The sequence below is a fragment of the Oculina patagonica genome, chromosome 11, assembly GCF_052425735.1.
Source record: "Oculina patagonica isolate OP01 chromosome 11, crgOcupat, whole genome shotgun sequence".
Lineage (NCBI taxonomy): Eukaryota > Metazoa > Cnidaria > Anthozoa > Scleractinia > Oculinidae > Oculina > Oculina patagonica.
The window spans coordinates 21,344,544-21,364,388 of NC_135768.1; the positions used below are offsets into that span (position 1 = coordinate 21,344,544).

The 19,845-nt window shown below is 38.2% G+C and overlaps 1 protein-coding gene across 1 annotated transcript; it reads right to left on the bottom strand.

Moving 5' to 3' along the window:
* Positions 1–13,974: 13,974 nt before the first annotated feature.
* Positions 13,975–19,463, bottom strand: LOC144630715 (uncharacterized). The gene is made up of 2 exons (XM_078489093.1): positions 19,352–19,463; positions 13,975–14,998 (listed from the first exon to the last, which is right to left on the bottom strand). Exons 1-2 carry the CDS (start codon positions 19,461–19,463, stop codon positions 14,280–14,282), a joined length of 831 nt encoding a protein of 276 aa, XP_078345219.1. The 3' UTR covers positions 13,975–14,279.
* Between the last annotated feature and the right edge of the window lie 382 nt (positions 19,464–19,845).

Below are 19,845 nucleotides of genomic sequence, written 5' to 3' on the forward strand. Positions count from 1 at the left end.
GGAGATATCATTAGCTCAAAGAATTGTGCTACGCGCTTGGGAGGGTCACGTGGTTTCTTGGAAGGCAGGAGAATCATTCTTAATTGAGAGTAGTACACTCGAACCGGCTAGGACAAAATTAGATATATTGCGTAAGCGAGGCCACTGCCTTACTACCCGCCTACAGAGACCTCGAATTATGGCGGTCAGGGTAACTTTGGAAAAGATAAAATGGTTCCGCTAAAGCAATGTCCGGATCAGAACGAAAGTCCGATTTTTAATAGCTCTGGTTAACTTTTCGTGTCGTGCATTGAAAAGCACTTAATAAACCAAACTCTTTGCACGGTTTAGCCGTTCGAATTTCAAAAGATAAGGAAGTCTTTTGACAGGAAGGGAAGATGTTTAAGCCTCAGTCCCTGAATAATTTTCGCGAATTAGATTTGAAGTAAGTCCTGAATGTCCTGAATGTGGAATCGAGTTTCCCAGGGAAGAGGCGACAGCACAAAGGTTAAAAATTAGAGTTTTATACAGGGACCGCGCAGGAAGAATTTGAGTGGGGGGGGGGGGGGGGGGGCTTAAACTCGAACACGAAAGCGTGAGCCAACTACGCGGGGGGGGGGGCATGCTCCCCCGGGAAATTTTGAATTTCAATTCCTCTTAGTTACTGGAAAATGAATTTGAAATTAAAAATTTAAACGTTCAGTGCTTAAAAAGTTTTTGTAAAATGACAAAACGTTGCGATAAAGAGACGTTGCTCCACAAAACGTTCGATATAACTACTGAGATGTTACCAGAACGAATGAAAACAATAGAGACAATTTCACTTTCATTGTTACAAAATGGATTACCTTTTGTTAGCATGAGCTCGAAAACAAATCGTACTGACTTATTAACTTAACCCATTTGTTCGGATCGAAACTGGCCAATGAAGAAACAGGCGTTTTTCATGAGAAGTGTTCTCGCCCTTCTGTAGTAGTTTAACATTTTTCCATTATAACTGAAAACCTTTAATACAATTGTCCGCATTTACTTGTTTTTTTTTTATGTATCTAAGTTAAGGGTGAGTCTATTTTGCTAATAGTAACTGCTGTTACTTTCATCCTTTGCAAACTAAGTCAATACTATGCATCCACAAACGAAATATTTTCAGTAATTTTTCGTTGTTTTATATTCATTATATATTTTTTCATGTTACTGTAAAAAAGTGGGGGGGGGGGGGCTAAAGCCCCCCTAGCCCCTCCCTCTCCGCGGTACCTGTTATAAACATAAAAAAACACGCAATCAATGTTAAAGGGAGGAAGGTTATTTCAATACGAACTAGAACTAGACCCCTAAATCTTTGTTTAACACTGCTTCTTAGAAACATAACATGTTAATGAAATGTTGCATTGAGGTATGTGACAATCAAGTTGAATAGTTCGAATTGTCGATGACAGTCCAATTCTGCAGCCCTTCGATATTAAACGGAAAGCCCTTAAGTACTGAAGTATATATTTATAGCAATTAATGACGTTGCATTATTCGAAAGGTTGCTACGAATTTTAAAATAGGGTCAGAGATTTTTGTGCAAAGGTTAAGGCATAACAGTTTTACAAACATAAAAAAAACACGCAATCAACGTTAAAGAAAGAACAGCCGAGCTTTTTTTCCAGACGAGCTGAAAAGAAAAATACTACACGCGATTTAAGATCAGTTAAGTTTTAACTTGTTTTGGTAGAACATAACTTCTTTATGAAATGTTGCATTTAGATGCTTGACGAAAACATTTGATGTTTAAATATCCGATGACAAGTCTTTTTAATCTAGCTCTTCTGTATTTAAGGTAAGCCGAAAAGTAGACAAGTACCAGTGTATTTTATACCAATTATAACCCAAACGAACTTAAATTTACTTGAAAAACTGATAAGCGAGTTCAAAGCGATTTCAAAGCGATAACAGAGGTTTTTGAATAAGGTGTTGATAAAAATTAAATATAAAAAGGAAATCTCAATACAGTATTTAAATTTAGAAAATCGATAACCAGTTGTCCATTATAAGGTCCAGTTCAGACACAAAATATTTGACTTTTACCAAACATAAATAAGCTATAAATACCTTCAATTCGGCGAAATTAAACAATTTTCGGCCTCTGAATCGATTGAGCGCGACTGATCTCATTAGGAAGAGCGCGGCCGATCGTCACGCCCGGCTCATCCGGGAATTAGGCTTCGGAGCGACTCTGACCATTGTCAACTGTTCTTGGACAAAACGCTAGCTTTACTCTTTCGGTCTCTCTCCACGAAGAAGTATAAATGGGTACCGCGGCGAATGGTCAGGAAAACCTGAAACATTGTTGAGAGATGAGCTTCGATGGACTAGCATCCCATCTTGCTGCTGAGGGAGCCAATGCTGACTCCAGGTCTCGCTCATGTTATCTCATAACTCGGCATACCGTTCATTTGCTTGACTTACTCAATAACTTCTTTCCCCCGCTGGGGCATACAGAATCGGGCCATAATGTCATCTTGAAAATAATTTTAAAAGCGTAAAAAATTCGTCGGCTGACTTTTTACTTTTAAATTTTAATCGATAAAACTTTCCCCAGTTGAGATTAGCTTGAGATTATTAACACTGGTATAAATAGTACCGTTATATTTGATTTGAGCAGTCGGCGAATGTATTAATCTTATAAACACAACCGAACATCTCTAAAGTTAACGCAAGCTGCGAAGGAGACCAAAGGTTATGAGGCTAACTCGATAATACCTTTACTGGTACAGTATGAGATTGTGTGTTTGAACTGTAGCCGGCAAGAAAGTTTTGAATTTTAAATTCTTTTCCCAAGTTTTTGGCAGAAATCTTTATTCCTGGGAAAGCACATTTAAAGCATGAAAAATTCTGCATACCATTCCATTAGCTTATAATTACTTTCTTTAGTTAAGTTATTTCGGCGCCTAAATTATCAGGTTAAAAAGCGGGATTTTCTTGATCTCGACTAAACTACTGTAGTATTTCAAATTAAATTAGACTTATAAACTGTCGGCGTTTGAACGAATATATTTATTCCACGAGCCGAGCTAATTCAACCTAAGTAAGTATTTGGAAATCAGTTAGGTGCCTAAAACAGTTAAGTACTGTTAATTTCATTTTGGAACGGCTCAATCGATCGCCACGCTGGCTCAGCCGGAATTACAGCTATCAGCAACTCTGACTCAGACGCCGAAATTGTGCTGTGTTCAGTCTTGTGCAAGTCTCTCCTGACCCAAGAGTATAAATGGCTTTCAGCGAACCGTTACTAAAAAGAAAAACAAGCAAAATGCCAGGAAGTATCCTTGAATGGACTAGCAAGGAAGGCAGCTAGTCCAGGTTCCGTTCATAAAAACGATTGTCATATCGCTGATTTACATCTTTTGTTAATGATATTACTAAGATCGGCGCCATAATCAAAAGGGAGGATTTTCTTGATTTGGCCCATATTCGAATTAAGTTAGGCTCATTTGAACGTTTGGCGCCAAAACAGCTAAGATGGAAACGGTGATGCCGAAAAGTTAAAGAAGCACCGCCTGAACTACCACTCAGTTGCTAATGAAGACTTAAGAGGCTCCGACTGAGAATATGAAGAATCGTTGGACAGGCTGGGGAAATCGAAAATCTTGAAACTTTGCCTGAATAACACCTTTGGGGAACTATGTTCGAAAATATTATTCTCATCTTCTAGGAATTTATGGTTTTCGAGAAATTAAGAAAAAACGAAAATAACGGTTTTAGCTCATTAAATATGCAAAAAATATGCGTAAAAATGGCAAAGTTCTCGATATTCCTATAAGAGCAATTTTCAATGCTTTGAATCGAAATAAACTTAAAATAATAGCTTGACCTTTCTTCTACCAGGCAACATAAACTTTCAATTTTTTTCCGGCTATTTTGAGGTTTCCTTCGCCTTTTAAAATACTGCTTTATCAAGCACTTCGGGAAAGGGCAAATTTTTTACAAAATACTAGTGAGCAGCACAAGCAACGAAGAAATCTTGTTGACTGAAGTTTTATTCTCCTGGACAATTTTTTAATTTTTTAAAAAATTTTTTACAAAATACTAGTGAGCAGCACAAGCAACGAAGAAATCTTGTTGACTGAAGTTTTATTCTCCACCGGTTTCGTCTGATAACTACAGACTTCGTCAGGGAGTTTGAACAAGATTACATTGGAAACTTATTTTATACCTATCTAATGTAGGACAAATCACGTTCCCATAAGTTAAGGGTGTGAACACATAACACCCACTAGAAATACGCGCAGGATATGACTAAGATCCTGCGTAAAATAGTAATGTTTAATTTTGGGGCTCACGGATTTAACGTTAAATCCGTGAGCCCCAAAAAATAATTATTTACATAGATGTGCTAACGTTTGAGTAGACTTATAGCTAACAATACAGCTAAGATCGGGTAAATGCTTAAGAATAACTTTTTTGATCCCAACATAACTACAATTAAAGGAAGTTTTAAATACCACTCCTTTTTGTCGTTGCGGCCTATTATACTTAGAAAACCATTTCCTCCTATTGCTATAGTTTATGTCCTTAAAAATAGGTAACAAAAACTTAGCAGGATACCCCCTAAGGCGTAAGCGTGTCCAGAAAAGCTGGCGGGTTTCATTAAATGAATTATATGTGGAGCTATTTCTGGCATAGCGCATAAGTTCGCCTTTGATAAAGCCGCGTTTGTTGCTAGAGGGGTGAAATGATTCGAATGGTATATATGTGGAGCTATTTCTGGCATAGCGCATAAGTTCGCCTTTGATAAAAGCGCGTTTGTTGCTAGAGGGGTGAAATGATTCGAATGGAATAAAAATAAATGACAGGCCTGCACGGACTCCCTGTGTGCCTTTTGTGGTCGCGTCGCATTAACACCTTCAAATTATATTTTTGCTCTAACAAGCATGTCTTTCAGGGATTTACCCTTTTTGAAAGAGACGATCGGAGGATTTTTAAAGATCGTTTTCAGCAAAGGCTGATTTTGTATTAGGCTCCATTGTTCCATCAGTATTTGTTTAACGTTTTTAACAGCCGGGTGGTATGTGGTGACAAAAGGCAAAATCCTCTCGTGACTTTTTTTCTTTTGTGTAAGAGCCGATTGTCTAGAGGCAAAGTTGACCTCTGACAAAGACCTTTCTATGATGTTTTCGGGATACCCGCGTGCTTGAAGGCGTTGTTTGAATTTCACAAGGCTCTCTTCAAATGTTTTTTTCGAAGAGTTTGTTCTGAGCAATCTTATTGCTTCGCCTTTAATGAAACCGTCCATCAAGTTTATTTACCAATTTACAAACAGTCTCTTGTAAGTCAGAGAGTCCTTTTCGTAATTCGGCTATTTCTTCATTGTTGTTTTTTACAATGTTCGCCGAAGGCGTTTGGTTGAGAGGTTGCCTATTTACATTTGTTTGTTTACGGACTGAGGGTACATTGTTAGCCCTCCGTTTATGGCTCTCGAGCCTTCGTTTATGGAAGCGAGAAAGGGCATCCACCAAGCTTTGCTCTGCTTGTTGTTTGATACCCTTTATTTCTCTATCGAAGGTGGTGTCTGGCGTAATGTTTGGTTTGGCCGTATATTGCAAAGATTTCGGACAAGTCCGATTTGCTAAATGTTTCTCAAGTTTTTCGATAGATTGTTCTGTTTTGGCTATTTTAGCCTGCACAGCGTTTGTGTCTGTGTATTTCCTTTTCTGTCCTCGCTTCACAGGGTTTTGTCCGTTTTGTCTTGGCGGGCTGTTTTCACGTTGTCTTTTAGGCTGGTACTGAGTTGAACGTACTGGCCGTGGTTGCGATGTACCCTCAGTCCGTAAACAAACAAATGTAAATAGGCAACCTCTCAACCAAACGCCTTCGGCGAACATTGTAAAAAACAACAATGAAGAAATAGCCGAATTACGAAAAGGACTCTCTGACTTACAAGAGACTGTTTGTAAATTGGTAAATAAACTTGATGGACGGTTTCATTAAAGGCGAAGCAATAAGATTGCTCAGAACAAACTCTTCGAAAAAAACATTTGAAGAGAGCCTTGTGAAATTCAAACAACGCCTTCAAGCACGCGGGTATCCCGAAAACATCATAGAAAGGTCTTTGTCAGAGGTCAACTTTGCCTCTAGACAATCGGCTCTTACACAAAAGAAAAAAAGTCACGAGAGGATTTTGCCTTTTGTCACCACATACCACCCGGCTGTTAAAAACGTTAAACAAATACTGATGGAACAATGGAGCCTAATACAAAATCAGCCTTTGCTGAAAACGATCTTTAAAAATCCTCCGATCGTCTCTTTCAAAAAGGGTAAATCCCTGAAAGACATGCTTGTTAGAGCAAAAATATAATTTGAAGGTGTTAATGCGACGCGACCACAAAAGGCACACAGGGAGTCCGTGCAGGCCTGTCATTTATTTTTATTTCAGTTTGATGTTTTCCAGACAGGCCCCGTCCTTGTGTGCGATCACTGTAGCGTGCATAATGAGTTAATGCACAATTGTACACATGTACAAAATACAAAATAACGCTTAATAATAACATTTTAAGCGTATTCTTTACGAAGGATAAAGAAATACTATTACGGAAAACCGTAAAAAACTATCACTATGCGTCTTAGTAGCCTTTATGGCTTACTATACAGCAAAACAAGCCTTCTCAAAAACACAAGCTCACCTTCACAATGAGTAGGATCGAAATCCCCTGCACCTGATTGGTTTGTTAAACAACATCAAGAACCAATAGGAATAGTGCAAACTCGATCCTCTACCCTAACGGTTCACATATATAAAGGTCAAAAAAACATTTTTCTTTCGGGAACGGAATTGAGAAAACATCTCTACCTTTCCCTGAGAAACTTTGCAACACTAGCATCAAACGACAGCTGAAGAGACTCGAGAAGAGTCGAAACCGCCGGTCCTGTTGTAGCCACCATAAATAGTTGCAGTTTAATATGTCTGCCGTTGACCAACCTCTGGCAATACACCATGATGATGTCAATGATGAACACGACATCGAACCACCAAAGACGCCAGACTATCGTCCCAATGGCGACGACTTAGAACTGAACGACCAAGAAATGTCTGCCATAATGGAAGACTATGACGAGGAGAACAGTCCTCCGCCATCGCAACCACGGCCAGTACGTTCAACTCAGTACCAGCCTAAAAGAGAACGTGAAAACAGCCCGCCAAGACAAAACGGACAAAACCCTGTGAAGCGAGGACAGAAAAGGAAATACACAGACACAAACGCTGTGCAGGCTAAAATAGCCAAAACAGAACAATCTATCGAAAAACTTGAAAAACATTTAGCAAATCGGACTTGTCCGAAATCTTTGCAATATACGGCCAAACCAAACATTACGCCAGACACCACCTTCGATAGAGAAATAAAGGGTATCAAACAACAAGCAGAGCAAAGCTTGGTGGATGCCCTTTCTCGCTTCCATAAACGAAGGCTCGAGAGCCATAAACGGAGGGCTAACAATGTACCCTCAGTCCGTAAACAAACAAATGTAAATAGGCAACCTCTCAACCAAACGCCTTCGGCAAACATTGTAAAAAACAACAATGAAGAAATAGCCGAATTACGAAAAGGACTCTCTGACTTACAAGAGACTGTTTGTAAATTGGTAAATAAACTTGATGGACGGTTTCATTAAAGGCGAAGCAATAAGATTGCTCAGAACAAACTCTTCGAAAAAAACATTTGAAGAGAGCCTTGTGAAATTCAAACAACGCCTTCAAGCACGCGGGTATCCCGAAAACATCATAGAAAGGTCTTTGTCAGAGGTCAACTTTGCCTCTAGACAATCGGCTCTTACACAAAAGAAAAAAAGTCACGAGAGGATTTTGCCTTTTGTCACCACATACCACCCGGCTGTTAAAAACGTTAAACAAATACTGATGGAACAATGGAGCCTAATACAAAATCAGCCTTTGCTGAAAACGATCTTTAAAAATCCTCCGATCGTCTCTTTCAAAAAGGGTAAATCCCTGAAAGACATGCTTGTTAGAGCAAAAATATAATTTGAAGGTGTTAATGCGACGCGACCACAAAAGGCACACAGGGAGTCCGTGCAGGCCTGTCATTTATTTTTATTTCATTTTGGAGAATAAAACTTCAGTCAACAAGATTTCTTCGTTGCTTGTGCTGCTCACTAGTATTTTGTAAAAAATTGGAAGTTTACTTTTTACGAACATAAACGTAAATAATTATTAAAACTATGATGGACATATATCGCTGTTAGATCCGTTCAGTTGTCATTAATGGAAATAAAATACGAAAAGTTTCTCATTTTGTTTTAAAACAACTATATAAAAGGTTTCGATTTTCTGGGCTTGGACTCCTGAAGCCCCACCAACAAGAGAGGCACAACTGTAAAGGGTCATTCTATTTTTAAATTTCAGCCGAATAATTTTGTGCTTTGTGTTAAATGTCCTGGCGCCGAGTTCTGTCGCTGTGTACGTGTTCGGTCTCTTTAAATTGAATTATAAATTAATTTTATTTTGTGATGTGCATCTGAATAAATGAATGAATGGTTTTTGCACGATCGAAACCTTTTATATAGTTGTTTTAAAACAAGATGAGAAACTTTTCGTATTTTATTTCCATTATAAATGACAACTGAACGGAAACTAACAGCGATATATGTTCATAATATTTATGTACGTTTATGTTTATAACTGAAGTCAACTTCCAAATTAATAATACTACGCAAGTTACGGCTTTGACGTGAGTTACCCGCCAGAGTAAATAAAAGGTACAAATCATTCCCAATTTCAGGTAAGTGAATGATATTATTATCTCATTCTTTAATCTTAAATTTGAAATGCAACTGAGTCCTAACAAACAAATCAAATTCAATTGTTGACAAGAAAATTTATAACGTGACGCAGGTCACGCAATGAGCTCAGTCGATGATTTTACTGTTTTTTCTTCTTTCTTCGCGTTTATATAACCTGTTGATAGGCATAAGACGTCAACAAAATCAAATTAAGTTTAAACTTGCTTTCTTTGTGCAAATCATAGCTCCCAAATTTAAATTTAGCGGACCAGATCACTTAGCGGAGAACGAATTCAAAACTTAGCTTTATGCAAATTAGACACGAGGAGGTCGTAAACTTTGGTTTCTCATTTGTGTGAATCTTGAGTACCCAGATTTTTTATTTAATATTATAACATAAGAGACATCGAGCTTTTGCACAGTGTTTAGTTTGACTCGATATCGGACATATCAAGGTGCTTTTTCGGCCTCCAAAGTTTCTCAATTTTTGCCCTTTCCCGAAGTGCTTGATAAAGCAATATTTTAAAAGGCGAAGGAAACCTCAAAATAGCCGGAAAAAATTAAAGGTGTATGTTGCCTGAAAGAATAAAGGTCAAGCTATTATTCTAAGTTTATTTCGATTCAGAGCATTGAAAATTGCTCTTATAGGAATATCGAGAACTTTGCCATTTTTACGCATATTTTTTGCATATTTTTTCTTAATTTCTCGAAAACCATAAATTCCTAGAAGATGAGAATAATATTTTCGAACATAGTTCCCCAAAGGTGTTATTCAGGCAAAGTTTCAAGATTTTCGATTTCCCCAGCCTGTCCAACGATTCTTCATATTCTCAGTCGGAGCCTCTTAACTATGTAATCTTTGGAACGCCAACCTCTAAACAACACCTTTGATCTATATCATACATAAAGCATATAAAGACGAAAGCTTACTTTAGCCGTCTATTAAACACGACAGAAATCTGGCGCTCACGACACCTGTTGGAAAACGAGCGTAAAATTTGTTATAGAAAGACTTCTTTCTGTATTAAATCTGACAAAGTCCGTCTACAATTCCGTGACTACAAATTTTTTTCAACACAATCTTTGGCAACACGCTAACACTTGTAAAAGATATTTAAGCTTTTTTTGTTCCGATTTCTTGCGGGTTTCACTGCGGTTATTAAACTTCAAAATTAAACATCTCTCAAATTCCGTCGTTGTATTCAATCTTCTCCTCGATACTTCCCATCACGACTAAAACAATTCATTTCCTCCTTCTTTTAACACTTAATAAAATAAATTTTTTAATAGGAAATCACGTGTTTGTATTCCTGTTTTTTAAGTAAATCGTCCTCTCGATTTCTAGCTTACGTGACTCCTCGCAAAAGATAAAAGAAATTTGCAGATGGACGCGTTTTTTGCAAGCTCTTCCATGTAAACATGATTTATAGTAAGGAGAACAAGCTTTTGGACGAAACTAGTTCTTGGAGCTTGAAAGCTCAGAAGAGCCGAACAACGTCTTGTTTTAATTGCTCGTTTATGTAAACATTCAAATAATAATGACGTAGGCGTGATTATGAACGTAATCTTTCGAATCCTATTTTTGTTATTTTCCTATCCTATGGAATTACCGAATAGAGCTCGCTGCAGTTTGCTAATTAACACGTTCTTCAAATGACTTCCGCTTTCCTGCGCACGTGCGCACGTGCGCTCTAGCTGCAGTGGTGACTTTAAGGCCCCGTCCACACTGACCCGGGTAAATTTGAAAACGGAGAAATTCGAAAACGCCGGGTTAAATCTGACTCGTCCCCAGTCGTCTCTTATGCGAAAATTGCAACACGCGAAGGATGATGGGAAGGAGGAAAGGACTCAAAGACGACTGGGGACGAGTCAGGGGTTAAATGTTTTCCGTCCACATTAACCCGGGTAAATTTGAAAACGATACCCACTTTGGAGAGCGTTTTTGAAAAGTACCGTTTTCGGTGACCAAAAACGCCGTTTCAGTGTGGTCGGTTGGCCTATCCGGGTAAATAAAGGTGCGTTTTCAAATTTACCCGGGTCAGTGTGGACGGGGCCTAAAAAAACAAGCTTTTTCTGTAGTAAGCATTACTTTCTTTTCCTTTGTTTTTCATTGAACAAAATCCTTAAGAAGCTTATTTTTTTATACAGTTTCCTTTGACTCAAAAAGGTAACTTTTCTGGACAATTGTGTAGTTTTATCTCATGTTCCATGCCGTATAAAGTCATAGCATTTTCGTCCATACAAGAATTTTTAGTGCCGTTCACGAAAAACTTCCCGTGTTTTTCAGACCATCGCCACTGTGCTAAAAATTGCTTCGAAAGAAACGTTAATCTATTACTGCACTTAACGACTCAGCAGTCACCTCTTTGAAGTATGTTTTCTCACCTCATTCTAAACATTTTTTTGTTATTATCTTTTAAGCTTTTGTGACGGTTAATCTCTGGCATCGAATCAAGCGCGATGTATCCAGTAATCACACTTCGGCCAACACAACCCACGTGCAGAACTTAACCACCACGGGGGTCCCCACAATAGCTACTACCTATAGACGCCCTTTCTTTGGCTGGCCAACGAGACGAAGAAACACACCAAGGCCAACTGTATCTGCCCTAAATTTAACAGGACTAACAGAAGTTCAAATAGAGAAGCTATTAAGAGGAAACAGAAGTTCTGTTCCACTAAATCATCTGGGATTTCCAAAAATTCCCAACAGTCATCGCGGCACGCGTCGACCTCCAACGCGAACCAAACATAACGCAAGCAAACCCAATCAGACTTCAGGAAAAAACGGCGAGGGGAACTTCCATACCGAAATTATGGGCGAGCTCCGCAAACGAGAAAATGGAACCCAAACTTCAATTTTGGATTCAAACGGAGCCACATCAACTAATTCTGTGGTGGTTAGCAGCAAGGAGCTCAGAAAGAATCTCGCAATAATAACCGACGGGGTATTTCCTTGGTCATCGCAAAACACAGCATTTGGATCTCTGTCGTTGCCAGCTTGTTACTGTCCGCGTTCATTTGTCTAACGGTGCATCCTTGCAAACTCTGTTATTTTTCTTAGAGTTGTACAAATTGTATCTCGAGAACTGGATCCCATGCTCTTGACAAACTAAACACAACTGTAATTTGAAGTACGTTTGGAATGATGAGTTTAAAGGGGCACTCTCATGAACACGACTTTAATAACACAACAGCCAAAAGTCACGTTCACATCACTGAAAAACTACAAGTAATGGTCAAATGTTTTTTTTTTAAAAAATTACTAAACTAGTGCACTGAGGTTTAATATTATGGCTGGAAACATGGGTGAACCGTGCACGAGCTCAAGGGTTTGACCACAAATCGACAAGACTTGGCAGCCTTTTTAAGATTCTGTCCTTGTGCCTTAAACATTTCTAAACACTTATCAAAATATTGCTCTATAGGCTTCAAAAAGTCGCTTAATATCTTCATTTTGGTATTCTTGACGCATTGCGTGTACAAGTAATGGTTCTTAGTCATATTTTTAGCGCTATTTTGGCCAAAAATGTAGTAATATCGCCGTGGCATTGCTCCGTTAAGATTCGGCTGACGTAATGAAGTCTTTAAATCGTTAAACCACAACACAAGAAGCACGTTTCCTCGCTTGAAGTCTGTTCTAAGTCAAATAGTTGAGATTTGCAAAGGAAAACAGTTCGCTATTTCCTACAAAAGGAGTGGGTCTTTTAAAGAAAAAGTAACAATATATTTTCATGATTTAATTTGGAGCCAGCTCTCACACGTATATTTTATCTATTTATATACCACTAATACCTTATATGACCCCATTTTATAACTCCCAGTTACCTTTCAAGTATTGTAAAGCCAATTGGTAAAAATAATTACTTCGGTACTTAAAGGATTTCCGGTTTAAATACTTGTCACTTGTCATCGGGTTTTCGAACTTTTCAACTTCCCCGTTAAACTTTTTTTATAAGAAAGCTATAGATCAAGATGCAACGTTCATGACGTTAAAATTCAAACAAGTGCCTCCTCTTCATCTTTGTAGCACGTTTTGTAATAACTTTCTTTGGTGTTGATTACGTATTTGCATTTGTTGTTGTTTCTTGGCAAGTTGTTACTTCTTTTTAACCTTTGCACCACCTTTTATTGTATTTTGATCACTGGAAACTCAACTGATCCCACTTTCCTGGCTTAGAAGTACCCCATGCCGAAAGCTTTCTAAGGACAAAATTATCAATCACCAGAAGTGTGACGACACTACCACCTCATATTTTTGCATCGTTTAAAGCTTGTCGTCGCTTAATAAAAGAGCTGTTAAACCCTTTCAAGTGATATGTTTATCGAATGCTTTTAAATGTATGACGCAAAACCCCAGATATCGAAAGGATTTGCAATCAACCCGGAGGTAGCCGAAGTACTTTGCACTGAAAAAGGTTGGTTTAGTTTTGTGCTAGTTGGAGTACAACCGGCTATCACGTGCCGTTTACAGATTTGAAATCGATCAACGTGTCTCGAAGTTATGGCTCTTCCTTTAACGTATAAGAATGCCCTCAGACTGACTGAATAAACCAGTAAACCAAGTTAACTTTCTATCGGGACTTCAATTAATAAACCAAGCGCCACCCTCTCAAATTGTTTTTGCTTAATCCTTCCGACAGCCACGCGCACAGAACGACCTAAATAATTTGGCTTCTTTAGAGCTCAGTATTTTCTATATAGTTTTTTTATTTGTATTCTATTTTTGTATCTTCTGATGCTCTTTATCTTTTATCTTTACCATAATTGCTCGTCGAAGTCAAAAGTGAACAACCTGAAGGGACCACCCAGGTCAGAGAAAATACTTGCTTCTAGGAACAGATCACTGCGGACAAATGTCGCGTAATTTCGTTTCGCACAGAATGGGGGTTATTGTTTATTGAACTCCTGTATTTTTAAAAAAAGGCAAAAAGAAACATTTTTGACCTCGGTTTTTTAGACAGTATTTTGGCGTTTTATTAAATTCTTCACTTGCAAGAGAAAGAGAAATGATTTGGACTTGACAAACATTTCCTTGAATAACTTCGAAAGGGGAGCTGTGCATAAATGATTCTTAAAGAAGTAAATTGAACCTTTTACTTTAGTTCAGTTTATTTCCTTAAGTTAAAATCAACACGCCGGCTAAAACTACAATTGATTTAATTCGCGGCCTAAATCACGAAGCTACACCCCACTAAAATTATATAAAGAACTCTTGAATGTTTCAAGCTCTTCGCACAAAACAGAGATTACAAAAACAAATAATATATCTTATGTGATAATTTCTAATTACAACATACTGATATAAACAGTCAATAAGAATCGATCCTTTAAATGTATAGTCAATAGACTTAGAATGATTTTAATAAAGAAATAAAATTTACCAATTATTACTACTACAATAACAATAAATGATCTACAACAACTATAATTTCTATTCGGAAAGCATCTACCAAACGTGCCGTTTTAAACGAGTTCATTGAGCAAGTTTATTATGAGCGGCTTTCTCGTTTGATGGATTGTCATGCTTTAAAAATAACTGCTGGAGACCGCTGACTTTTGTTACTCGCAGGAGCAATCGTCAGCTTTCCACGTTTCTTCTGTCGTACCCAGTGCACCGTTAGACAGATTAACGCGGACAGTAACAAGCTGGCTACGACAGAGATCCAAATGCTGTGTTTTGCGATGACCAAGGAAATACCCCGTCTGTTGTCGTTGCGAGATTCTTTCTGAGCTCCTTCTGGATGTGGGACCTTGTTGATAAAGTCTATGGAATTAGTTGATGTGGTTTCTTTTGAACGCAAAGTTGAAGCTTGAGTTCCATTTTCCCTTTTGCGAAGCTCGTCTATAATTTCGTGAGAAGAGTTTCCGTCACGGTCTTTTCCTGAAGTCTGAATGGGTTTGCTTGCGTTATGTTCAGTCCGCGGTGGAGGTCGACGCGTGCCGCGATGGCTGTTGGGTATTATTGGAAATCCCAGATGATCGAGAGGAACTTCGCTTTTGTTTCCTTTTAATAGTTTATGTATTTGAACTTCTGTTAGTCCTGTTAAATTCAGGGCAGATCTAGTTGGCCTTGGTGTGTTTCTTCGTCTCGTTGGCCAGCCAAAGAAAGGGCGTCTATGGGTAGCTACTGTGGGGACCCCCGTGGTGGTTAAGTTCTGCAGCTGAGTTGTGTTGGCGGATCCAGAAGTGTGATTACTGGACACATCGCGCTTGATTCGGCGCCCGTGATTCCAAGAAGCTAAAGATATTAGAACAAAAAATGTTAATTATTAAATGACAGAAGACAATTTCAAGAGGTGATTAATCAAGATTGCCTTTGGGAGCTTGCTGTCTTATGACAAGAACTTCCACCGCTATGGTTTCAAGATGTAGTGGCGACAGTAAAAAAACACGAAGGTTTTAGTGTTAAAAGGCCAGAGAAAAAGGCTGTGACCTTAGGCAGGGGAAATACAAAGTTAAACGACTGAACACGGATCCAATAGTTACTTTAATTTTGCGGTAGTCGGAATTTATATACGGCTAAACTAAGTTGCTTAATCATTGTCTTCAGTAAAAATACTCTTAGAAGCTATATCTATTTTCTGTTTAAAAAGTAAACAAAATCGAACCCGGTTGCACAACAAATCTCCCTTTGTACTGATCAGACCACCTGCGGAAAGATTGTATCCTATTCCATGCACGGAAACCAGTCCTTTAAACCAAAGAAACAAAAAAATAAACAAACAAACAAAACCATTTGAGGGTTGGTCACGGCCTTCTTACAGCGCAAAAACCAGGCCAAAAATACGAAAATATACTGCTTGCAGTGACCTGTTCAATCGGATTGCGTGCACCTGTACATAATATTAATCTGGGCGCACCATAGTCTGTAACTATTTCAGTGTTTATACAACAAAGATAACACAAAAGGGTTTCCTTTAGCGAAGTTTGTTTGATATCAAGTTCTGTATTTTTAATCTCTGAATTTTGCTGATCTATAATTTTAATGTGTTTTTAATCCGCATTTATTTCCACATCCGTCTGAGCTCGCAAAAACTTGCATCACCCAATACAGGTTTCTAATTTGAATGTTGCTTTGCTGTAAATTTGGCCTTAAATACAGCTAAGGATGGCTAAGCTTTTTCTAATTTACACCTATAAATCAAGAAATTGGCTGAGAAAATTATGTGATTTAACATCATGCAATTCTCGTTGAAGTCAAATTTTCCAAACAAGGCATCTAAAAGTTTTATGATGATAACTGCTTGCTTTTGGGAGTTTGATAATACTTTATGTTTATGTGCGTAGTTGAAACAGGCTACCATATGTTTTCATAAAAATAGTCAAACGCTAGATAAAACTCTGCTGTGAAGCCATCATACCCTGGTGTTTTATTCTTTTGAAATGATTGTCAAATTCTCCTTACATAGATGGACCTATAAAATGAATCCATTAGAGTTTCATCGCATGAGTCTTTTTGGTAAAAATTTGAATAAAAACTACTGAGTTCCTCCATGATCAACTTGGTATTTGTAGTTAAAGTTCCATTTTGTGCCAAAATCTTTCGAACTTAGCTCTTACCATCTGGCCCTTGAACGGACTATGACCCCTTGTGCAATGAATTCGTAAAGAATGTCATAGTCAGTGTTTAGAATCTCCAATCTATTTAAATTTTCAACTGATGGATTTTGATTCTACAATGACTGACAATTATGTAAATTATCTTCAACTTCCAACAGTTTTGACTTTCTTTCTCTTGCTTTTTTTTGCTGTAGGAAAATGGTTTTCTGTCTTATTTTTTGTGAGATCCCAGAGCAATCTCGGATCTTCAACATCCTCAAATTCTTTTAATCATAATTGATAATTTTCACTTATCAAATCTACATAGGCACTGTCATTCAGAAGGCTTGCATCAAATTTCCACAAAGATTGGCCACGTGTTTGGTTCTCTACACTTTTAATATAATGATTAATGTTATTCCCAAGTGATCAGATTTAACTGGAGGGTATAATTTTGACTTGGTCAATGTCTTCTTGGATATAGCATAACCAGAAATCCAACCTCCTTTGCACAACTGATGTCTTCTGTCGCCATGTGAAAGACTTGGTGTCCGGATTCCTAACTCTCCAAACTCTCCAAATATGTACAAGGTCATATGATGAACAAATTTTTCAATGTGTTTGACTGATTCTTTTTATTTTGGATAGCCACCAAAGCCATCGAGTTTTGGATCCATAAGAACGTTGAGATCGCCACCAACTATCATTCTACAATTTTCGTAAATGCACATGTTATCTAACTCATCTTTAATGTTGTCAAAAAGAGGTTCTGCTCATTGTTTTGTTTGGAGCGTAAACATTCACAAATGTGAATTTCTGATCTTGCACTAAGGCTTCCAAAACGATATAACGACCTTGACTGTCTTGACGCACAGGCTTTAGCTCAATTCTAAGGAATTTTTTATCGATTATAAGACGCCCCCGCCGTGCTGAGAGCCATGGGAGAAGAACATGTCACCTTTCCATAGCATTTTCAACTATTTTAGATTTCTATTGTGCTGTACGCTTCCTGTAAGAAACAAATATTCGCTTGTTGTTTTATTTTAGCCATGCAGAAATTGCTTTACGTTTTTCGAATGTGCCTATCCCTCGAGCACTTAAAGAAACTAATTTAAATGCAATGTAGTCGTGAGAGAAAACTTCGCTATTCGCCACCTAACTTGATAACAAATATGATTGTTAAAAGTAATTTCTAAGCTAAAGAAAGGTAAACTAAAAACATTAATTAACCTTTTAGCGAAAACAGCAACACTAAACCTATAAAGCTTTACTATAAAAGCGACAAACAAGAAAATTTACAGGCAGCTAGATAAACCTGTAATGCTGCCGTTGAACGAATCGGGGCATAGAAATTAGAAGAAATGAAAACAAAATGTATAAAGAAACACATAAACACAGATACATAATACACGGAAAATAGAATATACTCTTATAATTTTCCTCTTTCTCTCCGAAGTCTTTGGTTTCTCGCAGTAAGGAACTATTGGCCTTTTACTCAGGGCGCGTATAAATTTAGACTAAGAAGAAGACAAGATACTTTAATGAGCCAACACCACAATTACAAAGAGTCGAGAACACCGTCAAAAATTGTCCGGTTCTGCAAGACTAAAGAGTGCGCGCCTACCAGCTTTTCTCTTATCATTTATGTTCTTCTCTTGTAATATCCTTCGTCGGACGATTTCCTTCGGAAGATCTGCTGACACTACGAAGCCAGTCCGTTTTAGATCAAGGCTAAAGTTTAGCCTTCGAGAAAATAAATTCTCTATTCCCATAGCGAAGAAATCGAGCAATTATCGGTCTTGGACGCCCATATTCATTTATTTTTCCGATTCTGTACACTCGCTGGAATTCAAAAAGGCTTGCACCGACCATCAATTGATTCTTCAAAAAATCTTTGAGCACTAAACGTGTGTTTTCTTCTTCTTCTTCCTCGCTGATTCCGTAAAACCGAAGGATTTCTCGTCCTGAATCATGACCTCAGCGTACAACAATTTATCCTCCAGGAATTACATCTCGCTTTGCAATTTTCATCACAATCCTTTTTAGCTGCTCATTAGCTGTTAACCTCCAAAACCGGTTTGTTTGGTTCGGTTAAGCCATCATCCAAAAGTTTTACCTTGGACCTCGCCTCTTTAGCAATTTCTTCAAGATGGCGGACTCGATCATCTAATTTGTCGAACTTCTTCTTTAAACTCGAGCCAATTGAATCATTTTCAAGTTGTTTTAGTTTTGTGTCAATGTCAACTATCCTTAAGAATTGTATCCACTCTCAACTCCAAATTTTGTGTCATTGCATCAGCGTCTTCTCTATCGTTTGTTGACGAATTCAGCAAGGAGCTCGAAGAGGTTTCTTTGCTTGTTTTCTCTTCTGGTGACTTCGGCGTCGTTATCTGAAACACTAGATGAGCTTTTTGTACTCTTTCCCGTTTTACTTTTACTACACATATAAACTTTAGCCAATGATATTACATTTAAATGGGGAAAACTATCGGAGATCTATTCGAACGCGTCTTTAACTCTTCACGCATACATCGTCCCAGTCCTGTTGTGTGCTTCATGCGTGAAAACATGATCATCAAAAGTCAAGATGTCCTGCTGTAGACTCGCTCAGTGGCCTTACTTTTTTTCATCGTGAGTATAACGAGCATTTTTTCTGCTCTGTGAGTGGTCGCTATTCGCCTATAAGGTCGACAGCCTCTAAAGGTTTGAGTACCACTTTGATAACAAAACTGTAGCAACACGCGAGACACTCGTCCGGTACAGCCGAAAATTTATACAATAACTGAATTCAAACATTTTCTTCCTTTACTGCGCAACGTGAACCTGATTCATAAGGAAAAATCATGCAGAAAATTAAGATTAAAAGAGGGAAAGGAAAAAAATACCTGTTCTTTGTGAAAAAGTGCGTGGAAAAGATTTAGGAATGCATTGCGTTAAGGGTCCTCCTCCATTGAAGAAGACAAGAGTTGGATCCATGACAATTTCAGTTCCTTTAACCCCTCCCCCAGACAAATGTGGGTTTTCTACTAAAAACCTGGGAAATCGCACTTACCGCTTTCTTGCTGCCTTAAATTGCCGGATGTAGCGGATGCTGTGATCAGCAGGAAATAAGAGGAAGCAACGGAAACCGCAAGAACTAAGGTTACAGGACAAAACGGCTTCATTTTCAAACTGCAGCGTCGTTCGGTCACAAAGTGATTTACGAAGGCTTTGAGTAGGATGCACGCCTGTTAGCGATTGTATGGAAATTGGTGCAGTTCTATCTTGCGAGAACTTTCACAGTAATAATTCACTGACTGTGTTCTATGTCTTAAGTACCTCGCTACCCGAGCCTTCAAGGCGAAATTTTATTTTTGATTGGCAGCCCTCTTGGTGGCTGTCATGCATGACATTCATATTTGCGGTCAGAATTAATTTTCTTTACGAAAGCGCCACTTGTCTCCTCGACACAAGGATAGGAAGCTGTATAGCGACTCAAACATTCTACCAAAAATGATATTCCTGAGCTAATACGGACTCCGTTTGCAGTTAACTGATAAGTCTTAG

Excerpts from the sequence above, each read along its gene's own strand:
- LOC144630715 (XM_078489093.1), bottom strand. The coding sequence starts at position 19,463 with ATGAAGCCGTTTTGTCCTGTAACCTTAGTTCTTGCGGTTTCCGTTGCT. Across the intron at positions 14,999-19,351 it reads TTTAAGGCAGCAAGAAAGCG|CTTCTTGGAATCACGGGCGC; the intron begins GTAAGTGCGATT and ends TAATATCTTTAG.